Below are 25778 nucleotides of genomic sequence, written 5' to 3'. Positions count from 1 at the left end.
CCAATATATTATCACCAACCCATAGGATAAATATATAATCTGCCCAGGACAAACTTTACACTTTTATTTTTGAATCCATGATGTATGAACATTTTCATTTTGTTAAATAATGTAAATTTTTTTGCCTATCGATCTTGTGTCTCCTCTTACACAGGTTTTTACCTATAAGGTTACTGAGACTTTGTAGAAGTCAAGGGAGCTTGTTCGGCATAATTTGTTATGTTTTACACAAGCATTTATTTAACCCTGTACTGGTATACTGCATTTATTACCACTTATATCGCATTAGCTTACATGCATAATGCCACAGTAACTGAATCTGCAGAGGTGTATAAATCATGTGAGGTGTATAAATCATGAGGTGCATAAATCATGTGATTCTATGAACACGAGTGTTCAGAAATGCTGATCACTGGCATGTGGATTTAGGAATCTTTGATGCACTGAAGAAAGGCTGTTATACACTACGTAAGTGTATGTACAAAATGTAGGTTACAAAATGAATGAATTATGTAGCCAGTTAGTGTTGGATGGTATACTAGTATGTTACAAAGTGAGTAAAAGATGTGGCCAGCATGTTTTGGATGGTATACTAGTATGTTACAAAGTGAGTAAAAGATGTGGCCAGCATGTTTTGGATGGTATACTAGTATGTTACAAAGTGAGTAAAAGATGTGGCCAGCATGTTTTGGATGGTATACAAGTATGTTACAAAGTGAGTAAAAAGACGTGGCCAGCATGTTTTGGATGGTATACCAGTATGTTACAAAGTGAGCAAAATATGTGGCCAGCATGTGTTGGGAACACACACACATGCAAGTAATGGTCTCAACTGCAGCATTAAATATTATGATAATCAGTTCTTTTGTGAAGTCATAATTTATGTGATGATGCCCATAATTTCTTTTGTTAGCCAGTCATGAGAATCGTTTTTTATCTTTTTTGCAAGTCCATGTGTTTATGTAAGACATAAGTTGAATACACGTTCGAATGTGTTCATGATTACATTTAACACAGAATATATGTTAATTAAGTCAGTCATTGCCATAATGTTATAATCTACAGTGTACCATCACATATATTAGGATTTTCCTGTTTTGTTTTTACCTGATGTGGCATGTTTATTTCAGTGCAGCCAGAATGGCATAGTTTCACAAGAATAAACATTTTTCATGTCTTATATTAGTTTGTTACGCTTTTATTTGTTATACACCCGAGCATTTCTTCATGAATACTTTGACAACTTTCTCGTATTCACCTGGATTACATGGTTACATTTCACGTGCTTGTAATCTTTTGGTCATGGGAAGAAATTCTGGTGTGAACGAAGTACAGATCCTGTTCTGCATTATTCACGCTAAAGTGTGAGGATTGTTTAAGAATGGGAGTGTGCGTTGTAACTTCTTACGCATGAACTATGAATTTATCCTCAGCCTTTAATTCTGCCCAATCCTGATTTACCAGTCTGTACAGCAGAAACAGAGCTCTGATGAACTTTATGTTTTGGCTGAGAAACGGAGTGAAAAAGTCATAATAATTAGCGTTTAACAAAAACTGGTAAACCAGTTCATAATCAGGTTCAAGTATCTAATGGGTAAACCTTAGACATGCCCTTAATGAGTCATATATGAAAAAAATGGGTTTCAATTTGCCTGCTGGCAAAACTTGTGACATCTCCTCAAACTTAGTATATGCAGTTATAAAGTCCATATTAATTAATTATGCTTGTTTTATGCAAACAATGGGCATGTGGTTTTACAACCTGACCAGATTCTTTCTCTGTTTAAGGACTGCAAATTAAGACATATGCACGTATATGACTTTTTGAACAATATACTTACATATACAAGGTTTTATTCCCCTAAGGATTTACAAACTATCCAGCATTTACAAACTGTCCAGCATTTACAAACTGTTCAGCATTTACAAACTGTCCAGCATTTACAAACTGTCCAGCATTTACAAACTGTCCAGCATTTACAAACTGTCCAGCACTTACTTTACCAGGGATAATCAGCATTCATCAAAAAGGCACTCGATCGTAACATCTTATCACACTTAGTTGGAAGACAAATCTTAACTTAAGTGAATGAATGAATGCTTGGTGTTTAACAACTTACTTCACAACTTTTCAGTCATATGACGACAGATTTATGATAGGAGGAATTTGTTAAAACATACAAACATCTGTCAACAACCAAGCAGAAAAACTCCAGTCAGCTCGATGTTTGCTTAAATAATGTAAGCTGGGTTCACAAGACTAAGCTTCCATCCTTGTACTGCCTCTTGCTACTCCGGAGTGATAGCAGACAGATAACCGACACACACCAACACGTGGATGAAGTTCACTTTCTTTATTCTCATGTACCAAGGGTACATCTTGTGAGGAGCCGTACTGGTTACACAGGATGTGGTTTGATGTGATGTATGGTAAAAGGCTGTAATAAATGGAGACAAAACTGCGACAAAAAAACATGAACTTGTGGGAGTCGTCTCCCCTTAATGGTTTACCTTGGCGGGACTCGTATACATATATTAAGTACGATCATGAGCAGAACAACTCTCTAGCACATACCTTGCAATACAGCTTTGTTCAACTTAAGGAACTTAATTTTACTGTTGTGATTTCCTAACCTTTATGTTGAACACTAAAACAAGCTGACAACACCTTGTCAATGAATTACAGTACATCTACGATTTCATGGTGGTGTAAAATGTCACGGTTCACATCATCGATCGTCCATGTCACAACTTCCTTGGCTATTTTACACTGTTGGCCAAGTGCACAACAATGTTTATGAACTTACACGATGGTAGCTCGCAGTTCAGCACAACATTTAAATGACGGGACGGAAATGCTTGCTAGCAAATTCTTCATGTGCCCAAGGCCTGATCAGATGTGGAGTAACTTCAAAATTCCCCTCCAAACAGGAGAGTTCCAAAGAAACATACCGGTATTAATAATACACAACAACTCTCCGATGTCCAGGTACTGAACACAAGCTACCTTCTGGTGATAGCGAGAAACAATTTTTTCTGTAATAGTTGTTTTTCGTAATAACTTTTACAAAGCTTGGGAGCTGTGCAGCGTGTCTGTTTAGTGAAACATTTGCACTTATATTTTGTGCAAGGAACGAGCTTTGTCGACCAGCATTTTTGGTTGTGCATGTGTTGTTACAATACTATTTGCTTCTTTCCAGCAGAGAAAAACTGATTTGATATAGACTGGTTACCTGGGTTTCTCATTCTATACCTATGGCGAATGTACCAGTTTGAATTTAATATACCCAGTACCCTTGTTATTCTTAAAACGTTCATTTCTCAAACTTATGATGAATAACTTTTGCTAAATTCTACACTTGTACATCATCACAGCATTTCATTTCCTAATCTGAATTTTGGTTAACACCGTACTCAAAGATTTTTCACTTGTAAGAGTGTTAAGTTTTCTTGGTTTATTTATTGGCCGGGGTCCAGGATTGAACTCTTACCTCATGTGCCTCACTGTTGGAAGTCCCATCACCTGAAGCTACATCCTGCTCTAAAGATTCTTGGGTACCAAATAAATGGTCAGACATGAAGACAATACATATACAAAGAAAACAGAAGATGCAAGTCCTGAAAACAAGCTCAAGGTGTATTCTCTTTCACTTATGAAGCATGGACTTCCATTTAATTAGGGCTTAGCCACAAACAGGGCCTCAAAACATTGAAAGTATGTAAAGGACAAAAAAATGGTGTCAAACAAATAAATGGGTATTAATATCAACTAAGTGTTCTATAATCACTAAAATCTCCAAAACATTTGGCGTTTTGCCTCTCTAAGCAACTTTAGCACCTTCGCATGAAAAACAGTTTTACACTGCTAACAAAGAGGTACTGAGAGACGTTCTTCAATTAATGCATGTGCATTCTCATCTGAAATAGATGTTTCTGAAATAATTGCTGTGCTGTTCTTTTCACAATGGCAATGCTTGTAAGGTTGTCCATTAATCTCATTAGATAAGCACTCCATTGCTTTGATCAATAATAACATTCAGAAGGGGAAAAAAAATGTATATTTTACAAAATAAAATTCTCACATATACATGTATGCTGTCAAAAAATACGAAATTTTTTTTCCATGAAAACACAATCATAAACCAATGTTCTGAATGCCAATCAAGTATACGACTATTTAAGACACCAAGAAAAAAATACTCATCATGACACGCCTAGGTTTCAAAACAATAAAATAAACATCTATTATTAAAATACAAGTACAGTGTGCAGTACAGTGATAAAAATAAACAGTGTTGCACACGTGATTGTCTTTTTGTTCATGAGGTTATATTTGTGTAGAAATCTGTTTGGAGGTCTGGAAGGTATTACTGGAAGTCATAAATCTTAGAAAAAAACCCCACAAATCCAGACTTTTTTTTTCCAGCTGGCTACACGTTAGCAAAATTCTAGCTCACATGTGTAGCAGGCTGTTAGAAATACACGAGTGTACTGCAAGTTTAGCTAAACCTAAAGTGTAAATATTTTCTACATATCTGCCTTTCACCCATTATCGACAAGTTTGGCAAGGTACAAGGGGGGATAAGCCTTGTTTACTTTCCTAGCGTTTGATTGGGTTGGCCGTCTGAAACGTGCTGTTCGACTTTGACAGGAGGAGTAACCAAGGAAGACCAAACAGTATATAGTTGAGACGCTTACGTGTAGGGTCAAGTACACATCACCGCCATTGCTTTTGTGGTAGCTTTTTTTATTGGCTATTGGCAAATCTCTCTTTAAATTGTGAGGGCCTCTTTTTCGCAAACAGGTCTGCTATTTATGGATGAAGGCCATGGGGAATCCCCCACTTACATGGTTGTACACTGTACAACTATATCGGCAGCATGGCTATCAAATTTATTTATTCTTCAAACTGAAATAAATCTCTTGTGCATTAACAAAGCAAAAAATGTACAATTTAATTTCCTTCATTTCCTGTTTGAAAGTGTGTTTGGATGGCATTGCTGCATTACGAAGGGGATATAGAAAATCTCTGATTTTCGAAATTATTCCCTACCTGAACAAGGGTAAACTAGCTCAATTACTTTTTGTAGTGTTAACTTGTTTGTGTTGCTCGTCATGTTAACGTAGGCCTACATATCCTTCATATGTGTCAACCCTAGAAGAGACCCCTCATTGCGTAGAAGAGACGCACTCTTCTGACATAGGTGACATCACAGGTGACGCTTCTGACAGGTGAATTCTCAAGCCACTGAGCTGAGAATATCTCCCCCAATGAAACAGCAGCAAGTCGAGCAATGGCGGTAACCAGGACTGGACCCTACATGTATGTTGTTAGAACAGAGGAGGTAACACAGATCCAGGTACTGGCCTAAAACAGTAAGATGGAAGAAGAACAGAGATATACATGTGTGTTAGTCTGCTCTACAGGAAAAACATGCATTTGAGAGCAAGAAGTGAATCAAAATGCAACGTTTGCAACAATGAAAACAACATATAGGTTAAAGTGATAGAGATACATTCAAAGTAGCATTTCTAACCCATAAAGTAATGTAAAACAATGCTCAGTGTTGCACATAGTTCAGGATTTATAGTGATAAACACTGTATTAAGTCATAGTAGGTCAGATTATCCTAGGATTAAAGTCTTAACAGGCTCTGCCCCTCAACGACTATAATCCATAGAAATGAAGGGGTACTAGCACTGAGACTGTTTTCAGTGTGTTTGTTTCTGTTTTCTTTGAGCAGTGCTTTCCTCCGTTAAGCAATATTACAAAAATCAAAAGGTGCGCTTGGCAAGCTTGGGTGGATCTTTTATTGATACATACATATACACGTGGTTACAGTGTTTACCGTTTTTTTTTAGTGTGTTGTGTGTTCACAGGAACCATAGAATTGCCTAAAAAACAGGGGAAAATCCATACCGGTACAGACAATATCATGGCCAGTTTACGCCATATGATCCTATTGGATTATAAAGCTGTAACACCATGACTGACCTCCAAATAATTTACTGGAAACTATAAGATTTCGGAAATGTTTGGTTGTCAATTCAGCAGCAATAAAAGAAAACAGGCTTGTATATGTGCTGACTGCCAGTTAAATGTCACTGTACTTCAAAAATGTTTGAGTTATCCATCACCCCCAAGGTCAAAATAACAACAACAACAGTCGATCAACCATGTCCTAAATGTTAAAAGGCTATACAGCTGTTTTAGCGCTCCTACTATAAGTCAGCCAGCCTCATCAACATACAAGAGGATAACTTTACTGCCACTGGGTTTGAAGGCTCCAATGCGATACAGAATTTAGTCTGGGATGTCACTGGCAATGTCGGGCTAAACTTTCTTTATACCACAACGGAGGTGTTGTGGCGTTTTTTTTTTTTTTGGGTTTGTTTGTTTGCACACCTCTTAAAAATTCACGTCGCAGTGAATTCCCAAAGTAGGCCTACACTGGAGAATCAGGCTGTATTTATCAGTGGGTGATTGATTGTCTCCTTCATGAAACTGCTGCCTTTCATACTTTCCACAGCTTTGGGTTTCACGCTTATGTGTTTAGTGGGTGAAGGCTTGGTGATTTTGAAACGAAATGCAAATCCTTTATTAATTTTATCAGAATGTGTTATGAAGCCATCGTTTATAAATAGAAACATCATCACGGGACCACTAGAGAACATAGGTTGGGAATCACAATGATAGCATGGTATACTTCACTCTAGTTATACACTTCTGTTATTACATGAACAGTACACTTGTTTCTTAGCCCAGTGCAACTGACCTGTATGACCTTCAGGTGCAATGTTTGGGCTTGTTGATTTTCGCTTTCACTTGGAATTTGAAAAGAAATTTACCTGCATATGGCAGGAAAACATGCCAAATGCCAATCTTCATCATTCTGAATATAATGAATGAAACATACGCATAGTAAAACTGAAAAGTTTCCCCAAGCAATGTACTGGAGATTGCATTTGATACACACATATAAACACAAACATAGATTTCTGTACAAGTTCTTTGGCATTACCAAAAAAAAAAAATCGATCGTATATCAATAAGTTCTGTTGAAACATTTTCATACTGTAAACCATAATGATCAAAATACAAGAAAGCAACACTTTTTGGGGTGAATACAACAGTTAAATGAAATGAAAGAAAGAAAATAAAAATTTCAGACAAGCCAATTGACATTCAGCACTTTCAGAATCTATGTACAGTCAATAATGTATATGCATGTCCAGAAGAAAGCCTTTCCATGGAGCTGGATGTATGTCTTCACATCCCCTGTAATGGCTCGGTATCCATTTTCAGCTCCTTTGTGCAGTCAGAGAGCAAGTCCTGGGTTACCCTTTCATCATACAGCTTTAACTTCAACTTTTCCAGCTCTGCTGCAAAAAAAAAAAAAAAAGCCACCATAGATAATATCATCAAATGGTAGTGATTTGCAATTAAAAAAAAAAATAAATAAAAACCAAAACCAAAACCAAACAAGCACATTCTGTGCTAAAAACTGCAAGATACAAGCTGTGCTAACCGTAGCAATAACCACACGTAGAATGCAGTTTTTAGAGTCCAGTTTCACAAAGATGTCGTACACGTATGATAATCACACATGTAGGCCAATGGTACGGTATTAGTGACGTCAAAATATCGTATGACAAATGTATGATATAAAAATACTGTACATTACTTTGTGAAGCTGGGCCCAGATGTCTAAAAAAGACTCACCCCCTCTTGACTACAAGTACATGTATATATATGAAAATACAACATTATCCCGAGTACTCAAAGGAGTGACGTTGCAAATTTGGTACTCAATGTCATGGTACACTGCTTCCTCGAAATAATGTGTTCGTCTGGACCCAAAACATTTATATCGTGTTATAATCGAATTCGCGCAAAATCAAATCCTGTCAAGGAGATAATTTGTAATTGCTGGAATAAGCAAAAATCTGAACGTGACAGACAACAGTTGCATGATACAAACTGTACACAAAAATTTCAGGTACTTGTGTTGATTGAGTAACCTGGTTTAATAAAACAATAACAAGTATAAAAATTCTTGCATGTCTCGCAACTGTGGAACATTATCGAGTGTAAAGTGATTTTTACCATGCCAAGCGCATTACTGAAGGGATTGCTTTATCCGCGAATCGCGAGTCTGGAGTCTTCGAGAAAGGCGAACATTAGAGCTTCATTAGAAAAGTATATCAAGAATTCTCTCTTCTTTTTTTTTTACGGAATTATGTATTTTCAAGAGAACAGACCTAATCTGCTTCGACAATGTGTAAGAAAACAAGATGGTACAACATACTGTTACATCACTGGAGTGGTAACAAAAATCTGGCACTCAAACGAACACAACAGAGGATTCCTGCGAAGTCATCGTAGGTCGAGCAAAGGTAACTCCAAAATATGTATATTTCCATGTTTATTTATATAAAAGCTGCACAGATTGATAAAGTTTGTTTCAACCAAATTCCCACCTTTCAGGCAGGCAAGCCTCCTGAAAGAAACATAACCTGTGAAGACATTCGCAGTTTTGTTCCGTGCTAACTCTTCACCATTCTGTGTTTTAGTAAATACACTGCTAACTAAATGCACCAAACGGAGAGTCCCACATACCAGGAGAATTTATAATTATGCACAGAATGTCGTGCCATCAAGTTACCTAAACACATGTGCAAATGTTAAATTTGATCAATGGAACATTATGCCTCAGGAAATAAAAATAAACAATTTGGAGTCAACTGCAGCATCAAATGTGGAGAGCTTTAATAGCATCAAACAAGCATGATGGGAAACAATTCAGCTGAAATCACAGTTGTTCCTTGACTCCCGCCTGATCATGTCTCTTTGTTTACATTAATAAAAAATAGATGTACACTCAAATCTGGCCAAAAGTGATGACTAGAAACATACTGGTGAGAACAAATTTGCCCTTTTCCTCGTGAATATTTTGACACCGGTAAAAAAAAAAAAAAAAAAAAAAAAAAATGCGTTAATTCCGATTTTGCAGTAAATCGATTCACATAAATTTGACAGAGCAGTGTAATTAAGAAATAATACAAGAAATACAAAACTTTCACTGAATATAATACGTTTGAAGGCATTGTTACGCTGAATCATATTATCTAGTAAAGTACCTCCAATGGGCGTAATTGAAACTTTGTGGCAAGTTTGATCTTAAGTTCAACACTAAGTGCTATTTTTAAGATGGTCCTAGATCTAGCTGCTAATTAAGAAATTCACCCTGGTGGGACATAAAAACAAGGGGAGGTAACCATGAGATTCTCCTACATTGATGGCTATTTTTACATTTCAACTAATCAATCTATTTTATACACATGCTAATATTAAGTGGCTGAGAAAGCTGAACTAAATAATTTTTTAACTTTTTGTTATTTAAAGAACAAAAATGGCACAGTGGAGAGTAAGTGCCAAAAAATGAAAGATATAATAGCCTACCCGTGACTGTCTTGATCTTTCTGGACAATTCTTCTGAATATGACCAGTTTTTGTTGCAGCCATTAACAGGTGAAAGACCTTCTCTCACCTCGATCACTGCTGTCAGAGCTGTTTCCCGAGCGGTGGACATCTTTATGGTCACGACTTCCTCTACTGCGTGCATTTCTAAATGAAAATACTGAAGTTAATACCGTCTAAAAATGCCGTTCAACAACAACAAAAATAAAACACATAAACAATGTTCTGGTAAGTGAATAGTCACAACTGTCTCCGAAAATAAGATTGCATCTGTAAATAACATGAATTCCCATGGCATATGTTTATCATTCAGAGTGATATATGACGCGTAGATATATTTATTATATCTTGTTATTTGAGGGGAATCATCATTCTCATTTCCTACAATACCTGAAGGCCTGAGTTCTTTAATTATAGCCAAATGAATAACCTTCCTGTTGAGATAATTATAGTATGCAAATATTTACAAAAAGCACATGTGGCACTAGTTTTTGTGTGTGAAAATACTAATTATCAGTTCAAAGAATTTAAATGGACACTGTTTTTACCTCTGTCTACCCGAATGACTCCTGTTTGACTGGGGTCTACGAGAGTTGGAGAATGCTGAATGTTGTGTGGGTTTACAGCTTGGAACAGATTCGGAGCTTGGCCATTTGGAGGTTTCAAACTCTATCCAGGCATCTTCATCAAATGCACTGGAGGTCATCACTGAAGGGGGTTCGGAGGTCAAGGATGCCGGAGCAGCTGGTAATGACGCTGGTTCTGAGGACACACTCTGGCAGTCTACCTGCCAATCACCACTCTGACTCACAGCTCCATTGCTGTCTCCCCCAGGGTGCCTGTTGCCATGGTTACAAGCACTGTCCCTCTGGCTCATGTGCATGTCCAGAGACTCTTCAGTTTTCAGAGGAGAGATGTAGATAGATCCCGGGTGGAATGGTGTGGCGTCTTCTCGCAGATGACTCGGCGTCGGGGAGCGCAGAGGCTGCACTGCATCGGTTGACTGAGGGAAAGGGTTACGTGGCGGCGGGTAACTCATATCTCCATTGTAACCGTACTGATGTGCGAGAGGCGAGACATGAGGGTTCTGAGGCGGGAATGCTTCTAGTGTGGCTCCACGCCGAGAAGAATAATCCATCACAGGGGCAATCCTGTCCCTTGGGTAATACTGACAGTTCACAGGTTTAGAGGACATGTCGATGTACGGCAAAGACGGGTAGGTCTGAGCGCTTCCCGTTACAATCGGTGGTGCTGACATACTGCGGTCTGGCATCTGACGCAAAATAGAAATTTTGGGCTCAGTGGATCGGGTTGTCCGTGACCTCTTATCTGAAAAGTAAATTTTTAAATATAAAAAATACAAAAGTAAAGTTTTAAAATATTTAAAACATTTTAAAATATTTAAAAGCTGCAGCAATGAAAGCAAATGACAAAGTTTCTACACTAAATTAAAATCCTCACAACACCAATGTTCTAATGCTAGAATGTTTTCCTCCAACAAGAATTGCTCAAAATGCTGCGCAGGTAGTCTTCACATTTAACATACATGGACATAATTTATTTATCTGACTGGTGTTTTATGCCGTACTCAAGAATATTTCAGTTATACGATGGCGGCCAGCATTCCCGCGTACGGTCGGAGAGGAAGCCAGCGACCGCATTGGGAAGTATTGGGAAAGGTGTCTAGATATAAGCCGATACCAAACTGCATAATGCACTTGTCTTTGCAAGGGGCCAACAGCCATCAGGCACCACATACAATGGAAACTCACACAGAACCTGTTTGTAACACTAGATTGACAATTACGAATCTGTGGCTGTCACAGTATACAAAAGAAAAGTTTTTTTCTTATTATTTATGGCAGAACGCCAACTGTTGTTTCAATTGTTGTCTACCAATTCTGGAGCATGTATGGATACAAGGTAAGAGTATAAATTCTAACATCATGTTATAAACGGCCTTTGTAGATTATGACCAGTAAAAATTATCCACTGACGAACAGATGTGTTGCACTTTATTGTGTGCCAGAGGTCACTCATATCATTAAGCATTGGTGAGAGGATCCTGGGTCATTACGCTGCGCTTGTGCTCTAACTACTGAGCCACGGAGGCCCCTTACATGGGCATAAATACACTGCCGTAAGGTCCATGATACTGGTGAACAAGAAAAACTGGCATAGAGAGGGCAAAGAGGTGACAGAGGCAGACACATGTGTCTTACACATTTGTGTGTACAGCTGGAAACTCGAAAGCTCTAAAGTAAAGGTCAAGTTTAACACAAGAAAAGATTTACTGCCTATCTCCATGTAAACTTGTTACACTTGTAACCAATGCATCTAGCGTAAGCATTAAAGTGTTCTCACCTGAATCAGACAGAACATTGGTGGTTCCCTGTGCTGCAGATCTCGGAACTGTGGAACAAAGCAAATAGGTGTAATTATGTATGTGCCTGATGGATTTATATCACAGCTTATAGGTACAATTATCACGATAAACATGTAACGCAACTTAAACGCTTGCTATGATGTCACGCAATTATCTGAGCAGTTGATTACTGTGTGAGAATCCACACTCTGGAGTTAGTGGTGTGAGTGGTGAATGGTGATGGTTTGTAGCACCTGTGTGCACCTTTGATTGGTGTACCGTAGAGCAGGATTCGAATCCATGAACGCAAGGCCCTAAAACACTCTAATATCCCACTGAGCAGACCATACAACATTCTCCTTTTAGACAAATTTAAATGTTTCTTGTGACATTAACCCTTTGTCTAACCGACCGCTTCTATCTCAAGAATATACGAGTATTGGGATGATATATTATGGGATTGATACCAAACTGCATAATGCACTTGTCTTTGCAAGGGGCCAACAGCCATCAGGTACCACCTACAATGGAAACTCACACGGAACCTGTATGTAACACCAGAGTGACAATTACGAATCTGTGGCTGTCACAGTATACAAAAGAAAAGTTTTTTCTTATTATTTCTGGCAGAACGCCAACTGTTGTTTCAATTGTTGTCAAGGTAAGAGTATAAATTCTAACGTCATGTTACAAACGGCCTCTGTAGATTATGACCAGTAAAAATTATCCGCTGACGAACAGATTTGTTGCACTTTATTGTGTGCCAGAGGTCACTCATATCATTAAGCAATGCACCGTGTAGAGGGTTTGCTCCTCTACATATTCTTACATGCCCACTGTATTCTCATGTAGTACCCTATAAAGAGAAAAACCGACTGGACTCCCATTGGTTAGAAGTTCTAATTCTGTTGCAACAAAACTTCATGTAACACCATCACGAAAAATCAACCATGCTGCGTATTATGTTCAATTATGCAAATAAATGGGGAACAGCCAGCACCAGAAAGCATTTATTGATGCTAATTGTGATGTAACGTTTTTGTTAAATCACCGCGCGAATCTTTGAATATAATCAAAAGTTGTTACATTACCACAAACACGTTTAAGTAGGAAAAACAACTCGGAACAGTTGACTTGAAAAAGAATCGACACAGCGCTCCTCCCTTTGTTGATTCTTTGTCAAGAATCAACTGTTCCTAGTCGTTTCTCCACTACTCATCTCACACTTGCATGTATACCCCAAAACCAGCCCAACCATTATATGTAGGCCTGTAACAAATGAAATTCTGCTATGATAAAACACTAAGTTAAAATAGATGCGTAAACCCGATGATAAAGTTATTACTCAACTGTGGCTTGAGCTACAGTTGAAGAAATGTGCTCAAATAGAAAAGTTTTCTCACAAACCGTTTATTATGGACACTGGTTCCACTTTGTATTAACAAAAGAGGCAACACAAAGTTTGTTTCCAAATATCTGTGGGCTTATACTAGTAAGACAACAAGGGTTTTATTCTAAACTTCTTATTGAACGGTCTCACAGCGGATACAAGCTGCCACATTTGTTTTCATGCCTCTCAATGATAGTGCGAAGATAAAATAGAACTTTATTCCCAATAGATCCCTGAAATCTGTACAACTCTGGTCACCCCGGAACACGGCTACCAAAATCAGTGTAGCCTTCAGGGTTCAGTTTTTCTCCCTATGCTGTAGTCATTCATATACACTTCTAAACTACATGTACTTACTTGTGACTTCAGTGAAAACCAGACCAGACCAGACCAATAAACCTAACCCAATCTAACTTATTTAGAATGTTCACATTACAAGGATATGCATACACTTACAGGTAACTCCAGCTGTTAGATTCACACACAAGGAAATTGTCTTTCATTTTCGTTATTCGCTAAGCTGTTGTTCAGGCACTTTTACATTTTTTCTTAATGCTGCTTTTCACCTATCGTATACATGTATATCAGAGATTTGACTCAATTTTACTCATCAAAATAGTATCAATGATATGAGAATAGTTTTCTGATAATTATTGGCAGAATAAACAAACTTTCTCACAAAAGCATATATATTCACATCTGTACTGACATGTCTGGTGGCTGATAACCGTTTCACACACTCGCATGATGCGGGAAAGGCGTGTAAATACATTAGATATACGTCATCGAGATCACAAAAAGTGATGATGTATTGATATCTGTAAACATATATATATGACAGAGCAACCCTGTCCTCTATTTCTTTGACCAATACACATACCCTTCTCAGCTATCACAGTAGCAACATCCTTCATCTCTCCTGTATCTAAGGTAACAGCTAAGGTCACCTGAAGATGCAAGTACCCATGAGCTACCTGTAACAGTACATCAATGAATGAAACAAAGCTTAAACACAAATAAAGAGCCATATTGCATACATCATCATAACGATAATAATAAAGTATTCACCACTGTCCATTAATCATAATTAGAGTCTTTTCACTAAAATGCCCTAATCTGATTAAATTTATGTGATACACACAGGAGAGAATCAATTTCCATTTTCACCTGGTACAGAGGATAAATCTGTGCTGCTATGTGTATAAAAAATGCCTACATACTATACTCGTGGCAGCACAGAAGAAAATGAGTGAGTGAGTGAGTGCTTAGGGTTTAACATACTTAATAATTTTTCAGTTATATGACAAAGGAGTCCTTAAAGTGCATGTATGTGTAACGTGCCTCCTTGTTGCAGGACGGATTTCAACTGTTTTTTTATCTAGTGCTGCTTCACTGAGGCAACTTACAGAGGACAAGAATGCTGCCCCACCCATGACATTATACTGATACGGGTCAACCTTTGTTGCACTATCCCCTTAATGCTGAACGCCAAGTGAGGAAGCTAAAACTTCCTCTTTTAAGGTCTTAAGTGTGACCCGACCCAGGATTGATGCTAAATCTACTGTCTCCGAAGCGGACGCTCTAACAATTTAGCTATCTGGCCGTCAGAAAATAATGATGTACAATAATGATTTTCTGTTGAATTCAAGCAATGATAACCCAAGGTGTACAAAAGATATCCTGGTGAGTACTAATGATGACCTGATGTGACCCAAGGTGACCTGATGTGACCCTAGGTGAACAAATGATGACCTAAGGTGTACAATTGATGACCTGGTGAGTACAAATGATGACCTGATGTGACCCTAGGTGAACAAATGATGACCTAAGGTGTACAAATGATGGCCTGATGTGACCCCAAGTGAACAAATGATGACCTAATGTGTACAAATGATGACCTGATGTGACCCCAGGTGAACAAATGATGACCTAAGGTGTACAAATGATGACCTGATGTGACCATAGGTGAACAAATGATGACCTAAGGTGTACAAATGATGACCTGATGTCACCCCAGGTGAACAAATGATGACCTAAGGTGTACAAATGATGACCTGATGTGACCATAGGTGAACAAATGATGACCTAAGGTGTACAAATGATGACCTGATGTGACCCCAGGTGAACAAATGATGACCTAAGGTGTACAAATGATGACCTAAGGTGTACAAATGATGACCCGAGCCTTACAAACCCTGCCTTACCACAGTAGCCAGAAGTTTCTGATTGTAGGTTATTTTTCTGAAAGCTTCACATTCCTCTTCTGTAAACGTCTCGTAGAAAAACACCAGGCTGCACGTCGTTGTCTGTTAATCAAACAAAAATAAACCATATTCCACATGAATGCAATGTTTAATCTAACAAAGGTACATTGCATAGAATCAAAATTATATCAAAAATGCACGAAACAATTGTCATAATGCTTAATTCTGTCCCAGAATACCTTGTTTGGAAGTTGCTACAAATTTTTCATCATAGTGTTTCTCATCAATTTTGTTTTTAATGTTGAAGAATATATGCTTGTATAATCAATGACCTGAACACTTACAGCAATCCCCATAAACTTTTGTTAAACTTCGAATCGTTTTCATATTTCCATAACGACTTCTGCTTCTTCATTTAATCATGAAACAGCAGTAAATTCATGAATTCCCCATGGCCGAAGTGGGTTGATATTTTTATAATAAAGACTCTCACATATTTCTTCCTAACTTGATCTTTGAGTGGCTGATTTCACGGCCTTAGCACACAGTGTACAATTCATGTTATGTTGACACCTGGTGAGGTGACAATTTTTTCACAGGAATTACTCTGCCACCTGTCAAAATGTTTTGGCACGTCGTGATTTTCTGAATGGCAAAAAAGCTCCAATATGTAGAATAGCATAACAAAGTAAAAAAAAAAACCAGATAGCTCAGCATTTTTGCGTATGGATATTTTTATGTACATTTGTTAATATTTATTCTCAAGGAAATGCCAGATGATATGAAGAAAACAACTGACTTGAAACCCTTTTTGTAACCTATGTGGCCGGCAAACAAGTTATCTCCCCTGAGGAGGAAACAACAACAACAACAATGCTTGTTCATATTTTGCATTTTGTGTTGAAAAAAATTGTCTTGCATAATGCACCTCGGCATAAATATTTGAAAAAAATGGTTTATTCTACAATGAAGGAAATCTTTTATTCAATGCAATTTAACAATTATTAAATTTTTGTGTTCTGTCATGGTAATTAAACATTTCCTGTGATGAGTAAATTGAGAAAAGTGTCTCCATGTAAAAGCAGGCCTGAAAAATTCGTATTTACCTTAACAATTCTTTCACTGTTATTGCACTCCGATATTCCGAAAACCACATTAGCTACGATCGTACACCTGTAACCAGGGGAATATATTCTACATTCATTTAAGTATACGGTATTCTTTACCTGTCCTCCCTGACGCTGCCTACGGAACACGCAATGCACTCACCTGGTGCGGGACGTAGACTAAGTGCCGGGGGAGGGGCTTCAGGTCACGTAAAGTCACAGTGTCAGAATTGCCGTAGTCCACAAAACACACCGTCACAGTCTGCAACAAATGTAGCAGATTTTAGTGCCAATTACAGTACAGAGCACACTTACCCACAAACGATCACAGTCACAACTGACTGTAAACTCTACCAACTGTTTTCATAATTTACAGTAAAATTAAATTGCATATTCATAAACAAAGCAATTGTAAGGTGATCAAAAGCCAAATTTGATTCATCAAGAGGATAGTTTAAACACACAATGTATGAGGCAGTCATTTTTAATCACCTTCATTTTTTAAAAAAAATTTACATCATGATGACTGAGCAGCTAACAATAATGTGCAAAAATATTCTTCTTGTGAAAATTAAAATGTCCAACTTAACAAACTGACTCAAAACTAATAATCTAATCATTTACCCAAATGCCAGTGCATGTTTTTGTACCTGATAATTAGATCAGTTTCAGCCCATACTACCCCTGTTCAGACCATCACAATTAGATTTGTCTCTTGACAGCAACTTTGCAGAAAAAATTATACATGGAATTTGATGAAATTATCTGCATTGGTGGGTCACAGACAAAACCATAAAATTTTAAAGGAAAAAAAAAAATTCATTCCGCTCAGACAGACAGTAGAGAACTGCAAAGTATTGCCCCTTTGGCAGTACATCAATTTGTGCGTTTACACACGGCATATACTTGGCGTCTTGTAGCACAGTCTATTTTTTTTACCTCCTTAAAGGATGATAGTCAGCTTTGAGGGATACATTTATTTATTTAATTGGTGTTTTACGCTGTACTCAAGAATATTTCACATATACGACGACGGCCAGCATTATGGTCAGAGGAAACTGGGCAGAGCCCATGGGAAACCCACAACCATTCACAGGTTGCTGCCAGACCTTCCCACTTATGACCAGAGAGGAATCCAGCATGAGCTGGACTTATTGGTGAGAGACTCTTGGGTCATTACGCTGTGCCAGTGCGCTAACCAACTGAGCTTTGAGGGATAGAGGAAACTGGAGTGCACCAACCTTTGGTAAGTTTCACACAAATTTCCAGAAATACATAATACAGGAGGTCTTCATTCACGGACGAATGTTTTCACTTTGTGTGTGTGTGTGTGTGTATATATATATATATATGTATATATATATGTGTGTGTATATATATATATATATATATATATATATATATATATATATATCTGGGGTGCTGATTGTAGTTTTCGTTAATGATGCGATTATAACCATTTTTAAAGTGACCACTTGTATAGAAGCTGCCTGAAGTCCTCAACCCTTTCACATGTGAAAGAGCAACTTTCAGCGCTCTTTATGCACATTTTTAATTTGATTTTGAAGACAAAACTCCACTGGTTGAATTGGCCAATTTTAGGTCTTCACAAAAAGTATAATTTTAATATTAGTTCAAACAGTGATTGTCTTCAGAATATGCTTGAACAAACACGTGCGAAAAACTTGAAGAATAACAGTACATTAATTTCTTTTCATAGTTTAGGAAAAACATTTTTGTCAAATTGTGTTATTGTGACCACGTACAAGTTATCCTGTCTATTAGTTGGCATTATTAAAACGCAAGTCTTGAGGTGTCTCTTTCACACAGCATTGTGATTCAATTTTAAAGTTTTTATTCTGTCACTCCTTTTGTCTAGTTTTTAGGGTCTGGGGATGTGTGGGTCATGTGTAAAGCTTACCTGGTCAGGGTTTACCTTGATTACCTCAGCTCTGTACCATGAGTTCTCGTATGGTGCCAGTAACAGAGCCCCTTCTTTCACCACGGCCAATGTGTTACAATGCAGGGCGTAATTTCTAAAATACATGCAAAGAAAGAATTAACTTACAAGTACCAGCTTTAAGCCACCCTGAGATCAGACTAGAGCATTAAAGCGGATGGCAAATAAGTCTATGGGGGTGGGGTGGGGGGTGTGAGTGCGAGAGGGTCCCCACCCCTCTTTACACTGGTCGGAAATTTTATTGTTTTGTTTATGGTTATTAAGAGGATATATTTTGTAGTTCAGTTTGGTAGATTATGAGGAGAATGCCAAGGAAATTTCATTCTGAACAACCGTAAGGGGAAGGTCTGTCAGCAACCTGCGGATGGTCGTGGGTTTCACCTGGGTTGTGCCCGGTTTCCACCCACCATAATGCTGGCCTCTGTTGTATAAGTGAAATATTCTTGAGTACGGCATAAAACACCAATGAAATAAATAAATAAATCATTCTGAACAACAATTTTAAAAAAAGTTTTAGATAAAATTATCCATTTACAACTAAGACAATTAGGATATCATTTACATGTATTTTGGCAACCAACGAAAGTCGCAAAAGTTGTCAATGTCCTAAAATGGTCAGTATACACCCTGTTCTCAACGCCCCCACCCCATCCCTTCCCCATCATTTCAAGGCTTCTCACTTACACCTACAAAATCAACCTGGTTTATTCTGGTGATATGGAGGGATATGCATCCAAGGTAAAGAAGTCTTCCGAGAAAGGAGGCAGAAAAGCAGCGTTACTGGATCCTGACTGGTTCTCTTCCCCTGAGGTCAGATGGCGCTAATCACATCAAGGCATGCACAATACATCAGGGCATATCAGACTTGCCCTTCGCCCGCAGCGATCTGCTCAGTTTGACAGACCATGATCCTAACCCCAATTCTTATTACAAATTTAAACAAATCTCAAGAGTCATATGTTTGCAAATTTGCAAATCTGAGGAAAATTCTCATCCCTGCTAATTCTTTCACCATTTCAACCCCTTCTGCAACAAATATTTTGAAACATTGTGAGAGAACTATGGCATGTGGAGAAATAATTTGCACAGCTTTATGAAGCTTGCATCTTTAGTGACCCTAAGTTGAAAAGGCTGAAGATTTACAGTAAACTTACATATATTAACAAATTCAGACTGTCTGCAGCTTATTTGCTCTCTTCTACCTACCACCAGGCACCTATTCCTCAACGTTTCCACACAGAGGAGAACAACTTTCAGTGTGATTAATATAACTTGTTGATTTTGGAGACAAAACTATGATGGTTGGGTTGGTCAATTTTAGGGCTTTTAGAAAAATATAATTGTATCAATCCACATAGAATGATGATCTCAGAATATTCTGGGATAAACATCTTCCAAACATATGAAAAGGTTGAAGAATTACAATATGTTTTCACAGAAAGGTCCTGCGCTCTGCCCCTAAAATGTCGCACCCACCAATTTTTTCGTCAGGCACAATTTTAATGATAATATTTATGTCTCAGTTTATTACCGTAATTCTTGAGTGAACTGTTCAAATATTTTCTCCTCTTGTGCTGTCCTGGCAATTTGTCCACAGAAAGTCCCATTCATGTGTAGACTGTCTACCACATACAGCATGAAAGTACTGCCTACAAAACATAAAACGTTAGGTAACTGTGTAGATGATCCACAACATGGAGTGTAAAGTTACTACCAACGAAACACAACACTGTTAAGTTTTCTGGGGCCACATCAACAAAACTTAAGAAATACGGTATGTTACTCTTTTTTTTTTTTTGCTTGAACTGGTGTAATACTGAAAATGAAATACTGAAAGTTTGTAAAAGCCAGTCATAACTGCAGTTTTTCCCTAAGAACTAACATACCTACTGTTGCGTCATGTTAAATAACAACTAAATTTGGTAATTTATGTCATATTAGAGTTTATAATCGCTGTATTACCTGAAATACGACTACAGTCTGATACAGTTCATGTTATGAGGAATCTGGCATTTTAAATAGAATTTTCTTCAAAAAGATGGGACTGATGTGATTTATTTACTTGACTGGTGTTTTACGCATTACTCAACAATACTTCACTTCTACAACAGTGGCCAGCATTATGGTGGGTGAAAATAGACAGATGTGTACACAAGTATCTGAAAGGAATCTAGCTCTAGAGCAAGATTTTATCTTTCATGAATTTTATTGCCACAACAGGTCATTGTAGCTTACCTGGGACAAACATGATCCTGGGTAGCCGAGAGTAGGGCATCTGATCTTCCACATGAGCAGAGCTCGATGCCACTGGCTGATCCATGTCCTCCTCTGGACGCAAGCTGTAATCTCGTTTCCCTTCCCTGCTTTCCCATTGGTCAGAAGCTGGCTCTATGCTATCCAGTTGGGAAATCTCATTGGTCGACATGGACAAGAGTTGAGATGGGTCAATACTATCACAGGCTTCATATTCTGTCAAACTGGCATACTCTGTTCTCACGACCTTTACAACCGTCTGCTCAAGGTCATAACCACACAGGTTACTCAAAGACTTGTCCTGGATCTCCGGTTTTAACATGGAGTCTTTCACATTGATATCTTCCATTGAGCTGCTGTTTGATTTGATGTAGGGATGGAGTTTGACCTCTGCCACACTGGCATGCAATTGTTCTTCCTCCAACAAGAACGACTTCACAGCAGTCTCCTCTGAGTCAGCCTCCACGTCCTGCTGTTTGGCATCCTCAGAGGGAATGAGGGTCTCCGTGGAATGCTCATCCGAGCCCCGGGACTCCATATCGTAAGCTAGATCCACAGAAAACCCTGGGACAGGCAGGGTATCCGAGCCCACCTCTGTCTCTGTGCCCGCCATTTTTCCATTCACACAGAACCGGGAAACAATTTCCTGAATGACGCTGTTCACGACTTCTTGAGCTTCTCTCTCAAGGCTGCTGGATCCAGGCGGTGGCTTTAGAGAGACTAGTACAGAGGTGGGCTTTCCAGAGGGTGGTCTGTACTGTTGACTGCTTGGTATCCAAGTCCCCTGTCGCTCATCTCCTCCAGAACTGACTACCATTGGGCCAGTCACAATCTCTGACGATGCCTCCACTTCGGTTACTGTCAACATTCTGGGATGGATGCTTCTCGTAGTTTCAGGTACGACCAATTGGCTGTGTTTACTCCGAGATCTGACCTTGCGTCCTGCTTGTTGATGTTTCCAGCCTTCTGCAATCCGCTCCAGAGACACTGCTGCCGGCGATCCTCTATTCTGGTTATCATCAGAAAATCCACCAACTGCAATGCTGCTGAGAAAAGAGGAACAATCATCCATCTGTTCTTGATTTCCAGAATTTGAATGGCGTCCATCTTGGTTGTCCGGGTTGCTTTTGCGCACATCCTGGGAAGGTGCCTGTTTTCTGACATCCTGGGACTTGCCACCAGCGCTTGTGGATTTACGGACATCTTGGGACCTGGGCTGGTTTCGAATGTCTTGGGATTTGTGTACAACCTTGCGTATATCTTGAGAACACTGACCATGGCTCTCTTTTGGTGGCTCAACTCCGTCCTCACTGCTCTGAGTGTCACCTTGGTTACCATCTGCTGCAGGTGTGTCGTTGTTTGCACCCTCATCACCTGTAGATCCTGTGTTTGGCGCTGAGTCACCAGCTTTCACAGTTGTAGAAATGACCTTGAATGAACTTGGAAGGTTGTCCTCCAGCAGTCTGACATCCCTACATGATATCGCCTCTTTCTGGGTCTTGCTCACAACTGAAACACAAACAAAAGCTGCGCAAGTCATACCACACAAAAAGGTTATAGCTTACTGGGTGATACATTCATTTCATTGGTGTTTAGAGCCCTATTGAAGAATTTTTCACTTTAACAGCTGGTGGTAAAGCTTTTGGTTGAAGGAAGGTAGAGTGGCCAGAGTGAAAAATTAACAAAGCCTTGACCAAGGTACCAATCACTAGGCGAGAATTTCACGCATACAATTATTATGAAAATGATGCTTAGAAACATTTGTTTGTCTAACTAAAGATGTAAGCTTCATTAAACTGTGCAAATTATTTCTACACACGCCATAATTCTTTCAGAATGTTTTGAAATATTGGCTGCAGCGGTGGTTGAAAAGGTTGAAGAAATAGGGTATTCACAATTTCACCACACAGTACTTGAAGCGTATTACCCAAGTGGTAAGTGATTACAGAGGTTTATGGGATGTCACGTTCTATATTTAAGTAAACATCAAATCATTTACTACTGGCCTTAGGCAAGAAATTGACAAAATATTTTCACATTCATATTGAATTACGTGTCTAGGCCATATTGGTTGAAGGCAGATGACCTTCCATAAACTTCATACAAGACTGCCTTAATCTTATTAAGCCTGAGAATGCTCTTAGCTATTTATTGTCACCCAGGCACCGAAAAGAGAGAAATTCCCTATTCCGAACATCTGATGTGCAATAGATCAGAAGAAATAGCTCTGGCTAGTTTAATATTATCTAACTATGAGGACTGTGGCAGCTCTAACATATTACATGTACTTTGAGTAAGCTGAAAAAAATCATACTTTCTGTGGAGCCCTGAAGCTAGGCAACCCAATCAATGTAGTTTTGTGGCCACAATCAAAGTTAACAGAAACAGTTGCTCTTTCGTTTGCGAACAGGTTGATGAATAAGGATAAGTAAAACTTTATGTGATTTAATTTCAGATTTTAATTGACTGACCTCTATCGCGAACCATGTGGTTAAGGTTAATGACAGCGTCATCATCCTGGGTCAGGCTTAACTCAATTAACCACACCTTCCCAGAGCCCTCCGATTCCTTTAAAGAAAAAGACATCAGCTTACTTGTATCTAGGCCTATCAAATCATACATTTCAGTAGATCGAGTCACACCTAAACAGTGTTTTCATTTATTTCACTGGGGTTTTACGCCGTACTCAAGAATATTTCGCTCATACAAAGGCGGCCAGCATTATGGTGGGAGGAAACCCGGAAGTGTCTGGGGGAACCCAAAACCATCCGCAGGTTGCTGGCAGATCTTCCCACTTACGTTCGGACAAGCTACATAGTGTAGTACATATTTAGTACAGAATAATTCAATGGATATTAAAATCAATTCTTGAAAACAGATAACCAAAAGAAAAAAAAAACAATAATATATGATATATTTATTTATGTTATGATATATTTTATGCATCATAAAACCCAGTGCTAACAGGTAAGACACTAATAACATCATAAAGAGGTTTTTATGTTCTTCCTGCAAAGCTGTCTTACTTAAAATTGAAAATCACAAAATTTGGACTTCAAAGTATGGACTAATTTGCTTGCATTTGGTTTGGTATATTGACCACATTTCTGTCCAGGTAAAATGCTTGGTTCACTGTCTCCTATTTTAGGATGGACAAACATCCCACTGCTCCTATTTTAGGACAAGGACACCAGGGAGACCAGTACTAAAGCAAAGCCACTTATGCTGAGCACCAATCGAGGTGAAAGCGAAACTATACATTTCAAAATGTAACAGGACGATATCGTATGGTTCTTTATCTGAAGAGACAGGAGATCTCAGCAGTAAGATAGCAGGAGATAAGCGCACTTCTCAAGACAGAGTGTATATTGTCTGGAGATAGCATGAGCTTACCCTCTTGAGGAATTTACAATCCAGTAGTTTCTCTCGAACCATGTCATTGAAAGTCCACTTAGCCTCGTGAGAAAGATCTTCAGTGAGTCCAGACAAGCGACACTCTACAGCCTGCAACGTGAAAAAAAAAAATTCCTTTGTATCACAGAAAATTTGGGAATTCTTTTCTTTATCCACATGTACAATGCAGATTCAGGCACCCATTTCAAGCAGTGTCGCTAAAACATATCACTCGCTCTAAATACGCCATAGTGTTAAAAACACAAAGTTTGTTTCAATAGGTGTGAACTACTACAGAATCATTAATTTTAGAAATAGACCTAGGACAAGTGGTATTACCTTCTATATTTCTTACAGGAAACTCTGTTTAAATCTCATACTTATTTCACTGAAAGAACTCATTCATATTACTTCACTGAAAGAACTCATTTGTAATACTTCAATGAAAGCACTCTTTCATATTACTTCAATGAAAGAACTGGGCCATATTTCTTCACTGAAACAACTCAGTCATATTTCTTCACTGAAATAACTCGGTCATATTTCTTCACTGAAACAACTCAGTCATATTTCTTCACTGAAATAACTCGGTCATATTTCTTCACTGAAATAACTCAGTCATATAACCAAACCAGGGCCAGTATTTATCAACTTTAGTCAAGATTCAACTTTACACAACTACATTTAAAATGTTTTGCTGTAGAATGTTTAAAATTTAAACATTTATTCTTTACTGCAGCACAATGTACTAACCACAAGTTGGGTTCTTCCCTCTCCTGGGTTTGGCTTTTTAAGGAATTGTAATGAATTGACTTAAATTGCTTAAAAATATACATCAAGCATGAGTGACACGTGGTTTGTTTATTTATTTGATTGGTGTTTTATTCCGTACTTAAGAATATTTCACTTCTACGACAGCAGCCAGAATTATGGTGGGAGAAAACTGGCTCTAAATCAACAACCATCCACAGGTTGCTGTAAGACCTCCCGCCGTAGAGGATGTCAGCATGAGCTGGACTTGAACTCACAGCGACAGCACTGGTGAGAGGCCCCTGGGTCATTACGTTGCACTTGGGTGCTAACCAACTAAGCTATGGAGGCCCCCAACACATGGTTTAAGACTTACTATAGACCTTCAACCTTTTCAACCACTGAAGCACTTTTTTCAGTGGATTCTATGCGTACAACAATTACAAAAATGTTGCTAGAAATGATTTGTTTGTGTCACTTAAGACACAAGCCTCATAAAACTGCACAAATTTATTCCCTACACTTCATAGTTCTCTCAGAGGTGGTTGAAGAATTACGGCATGCTTTAATACACAATACAGCTGAAAAGTCCACTGATCTCATCAGCTTAAAAGTATCTATCAAACGGCCCAGCGTGGAAAGACAATGGGAGAGCTCCATGTCACTGAGGCCTCTGGGAAAAGGTGCATCTGACTGACCTATATATAAATGTGCATATACATATATGTTCCGGCCTTGGAAGCCCCAGCCAATATGTGCAATTATTGATCTGGCATGGATTGACGTATTTCGCCATACTGACCTACATAAATTCTGACCTACATATATCCACACCCTGCAGCAAACAATCACAAGTAATTAAGGTACACTCGGAGT

General features: G+C 38.5%; 1 protein-coding gene across 1 annotated transcript in view; it reads right to left on the bottom strand.

The window, feature by feature from the left end:
• Window positions 1-9516: 9516 nt before the first annotated feature.
• The window catches only part of LOC135472970 (uncharacterized), a 48343-nt gene continuing 32081 nt past the window's right edge, over window positions 9517-25778 (bottom strand). The window contains exons 12-22 of the mRNA XM_064752721.1: window positions 24153-24263; window positions 23231-23327; window positions 20742-22268; window positions 20038-20155; window positions 18468-18582; window positions 16710-16808; window positions 15441-15542; window positions 14117-14210; window positions 11846-11893; window positions 10030-10810; window positions 9517-9628 (exon numbers count right to left, since the gene is read on the bottom strand). Coding sequence (XP_064608791.1) covers window positions 9526-9628; window positions 10030-10810; window positions 11846-11893; window positions 14117-14210; window positions 15441-15542; window positions 16710-16808; window positions 18468-18582; window positions 20038-20155; window positions 20742-22268; window positions 23231-23327; window positions 24153-24263 — 3195 coding nt within the window. The 3' untranslated portion in view covers window positions 9517-9525. The remainder of the gene's footprint in view (window positions 9629-10029; window positions 10811-11845; window positions 11894-14116; window positions 14211-15440; window positions 15543-16709; window positions 16809-18467; window positions 18583-20037; window positions 20156-20741; window positions 22269-23230; window positions 23328-24152; window positions 24264-25778) is intronic.

This window comes from Liolophura sinensis, chromosome 8 (assembly GCF_032854445.1).
Source record: "Liolophura sinensis isolate JHLJ2023 chromosome 8, CUHK_Ljap_v2, whole genome shotgun sequence".
Taxonomy (NCBI): domain Eukaryota; kingdom Metazoa; phylum Mollusca; class Polyplacophora; order Chitonida; family Chitonidae; genus Liolophura; species Liolophura sinensis.
The sequence above is the reverse complement of the archived record's forward strand: the minus strand, read 5'-3'. Positions and strand labels throughout refer to the sequence as shown.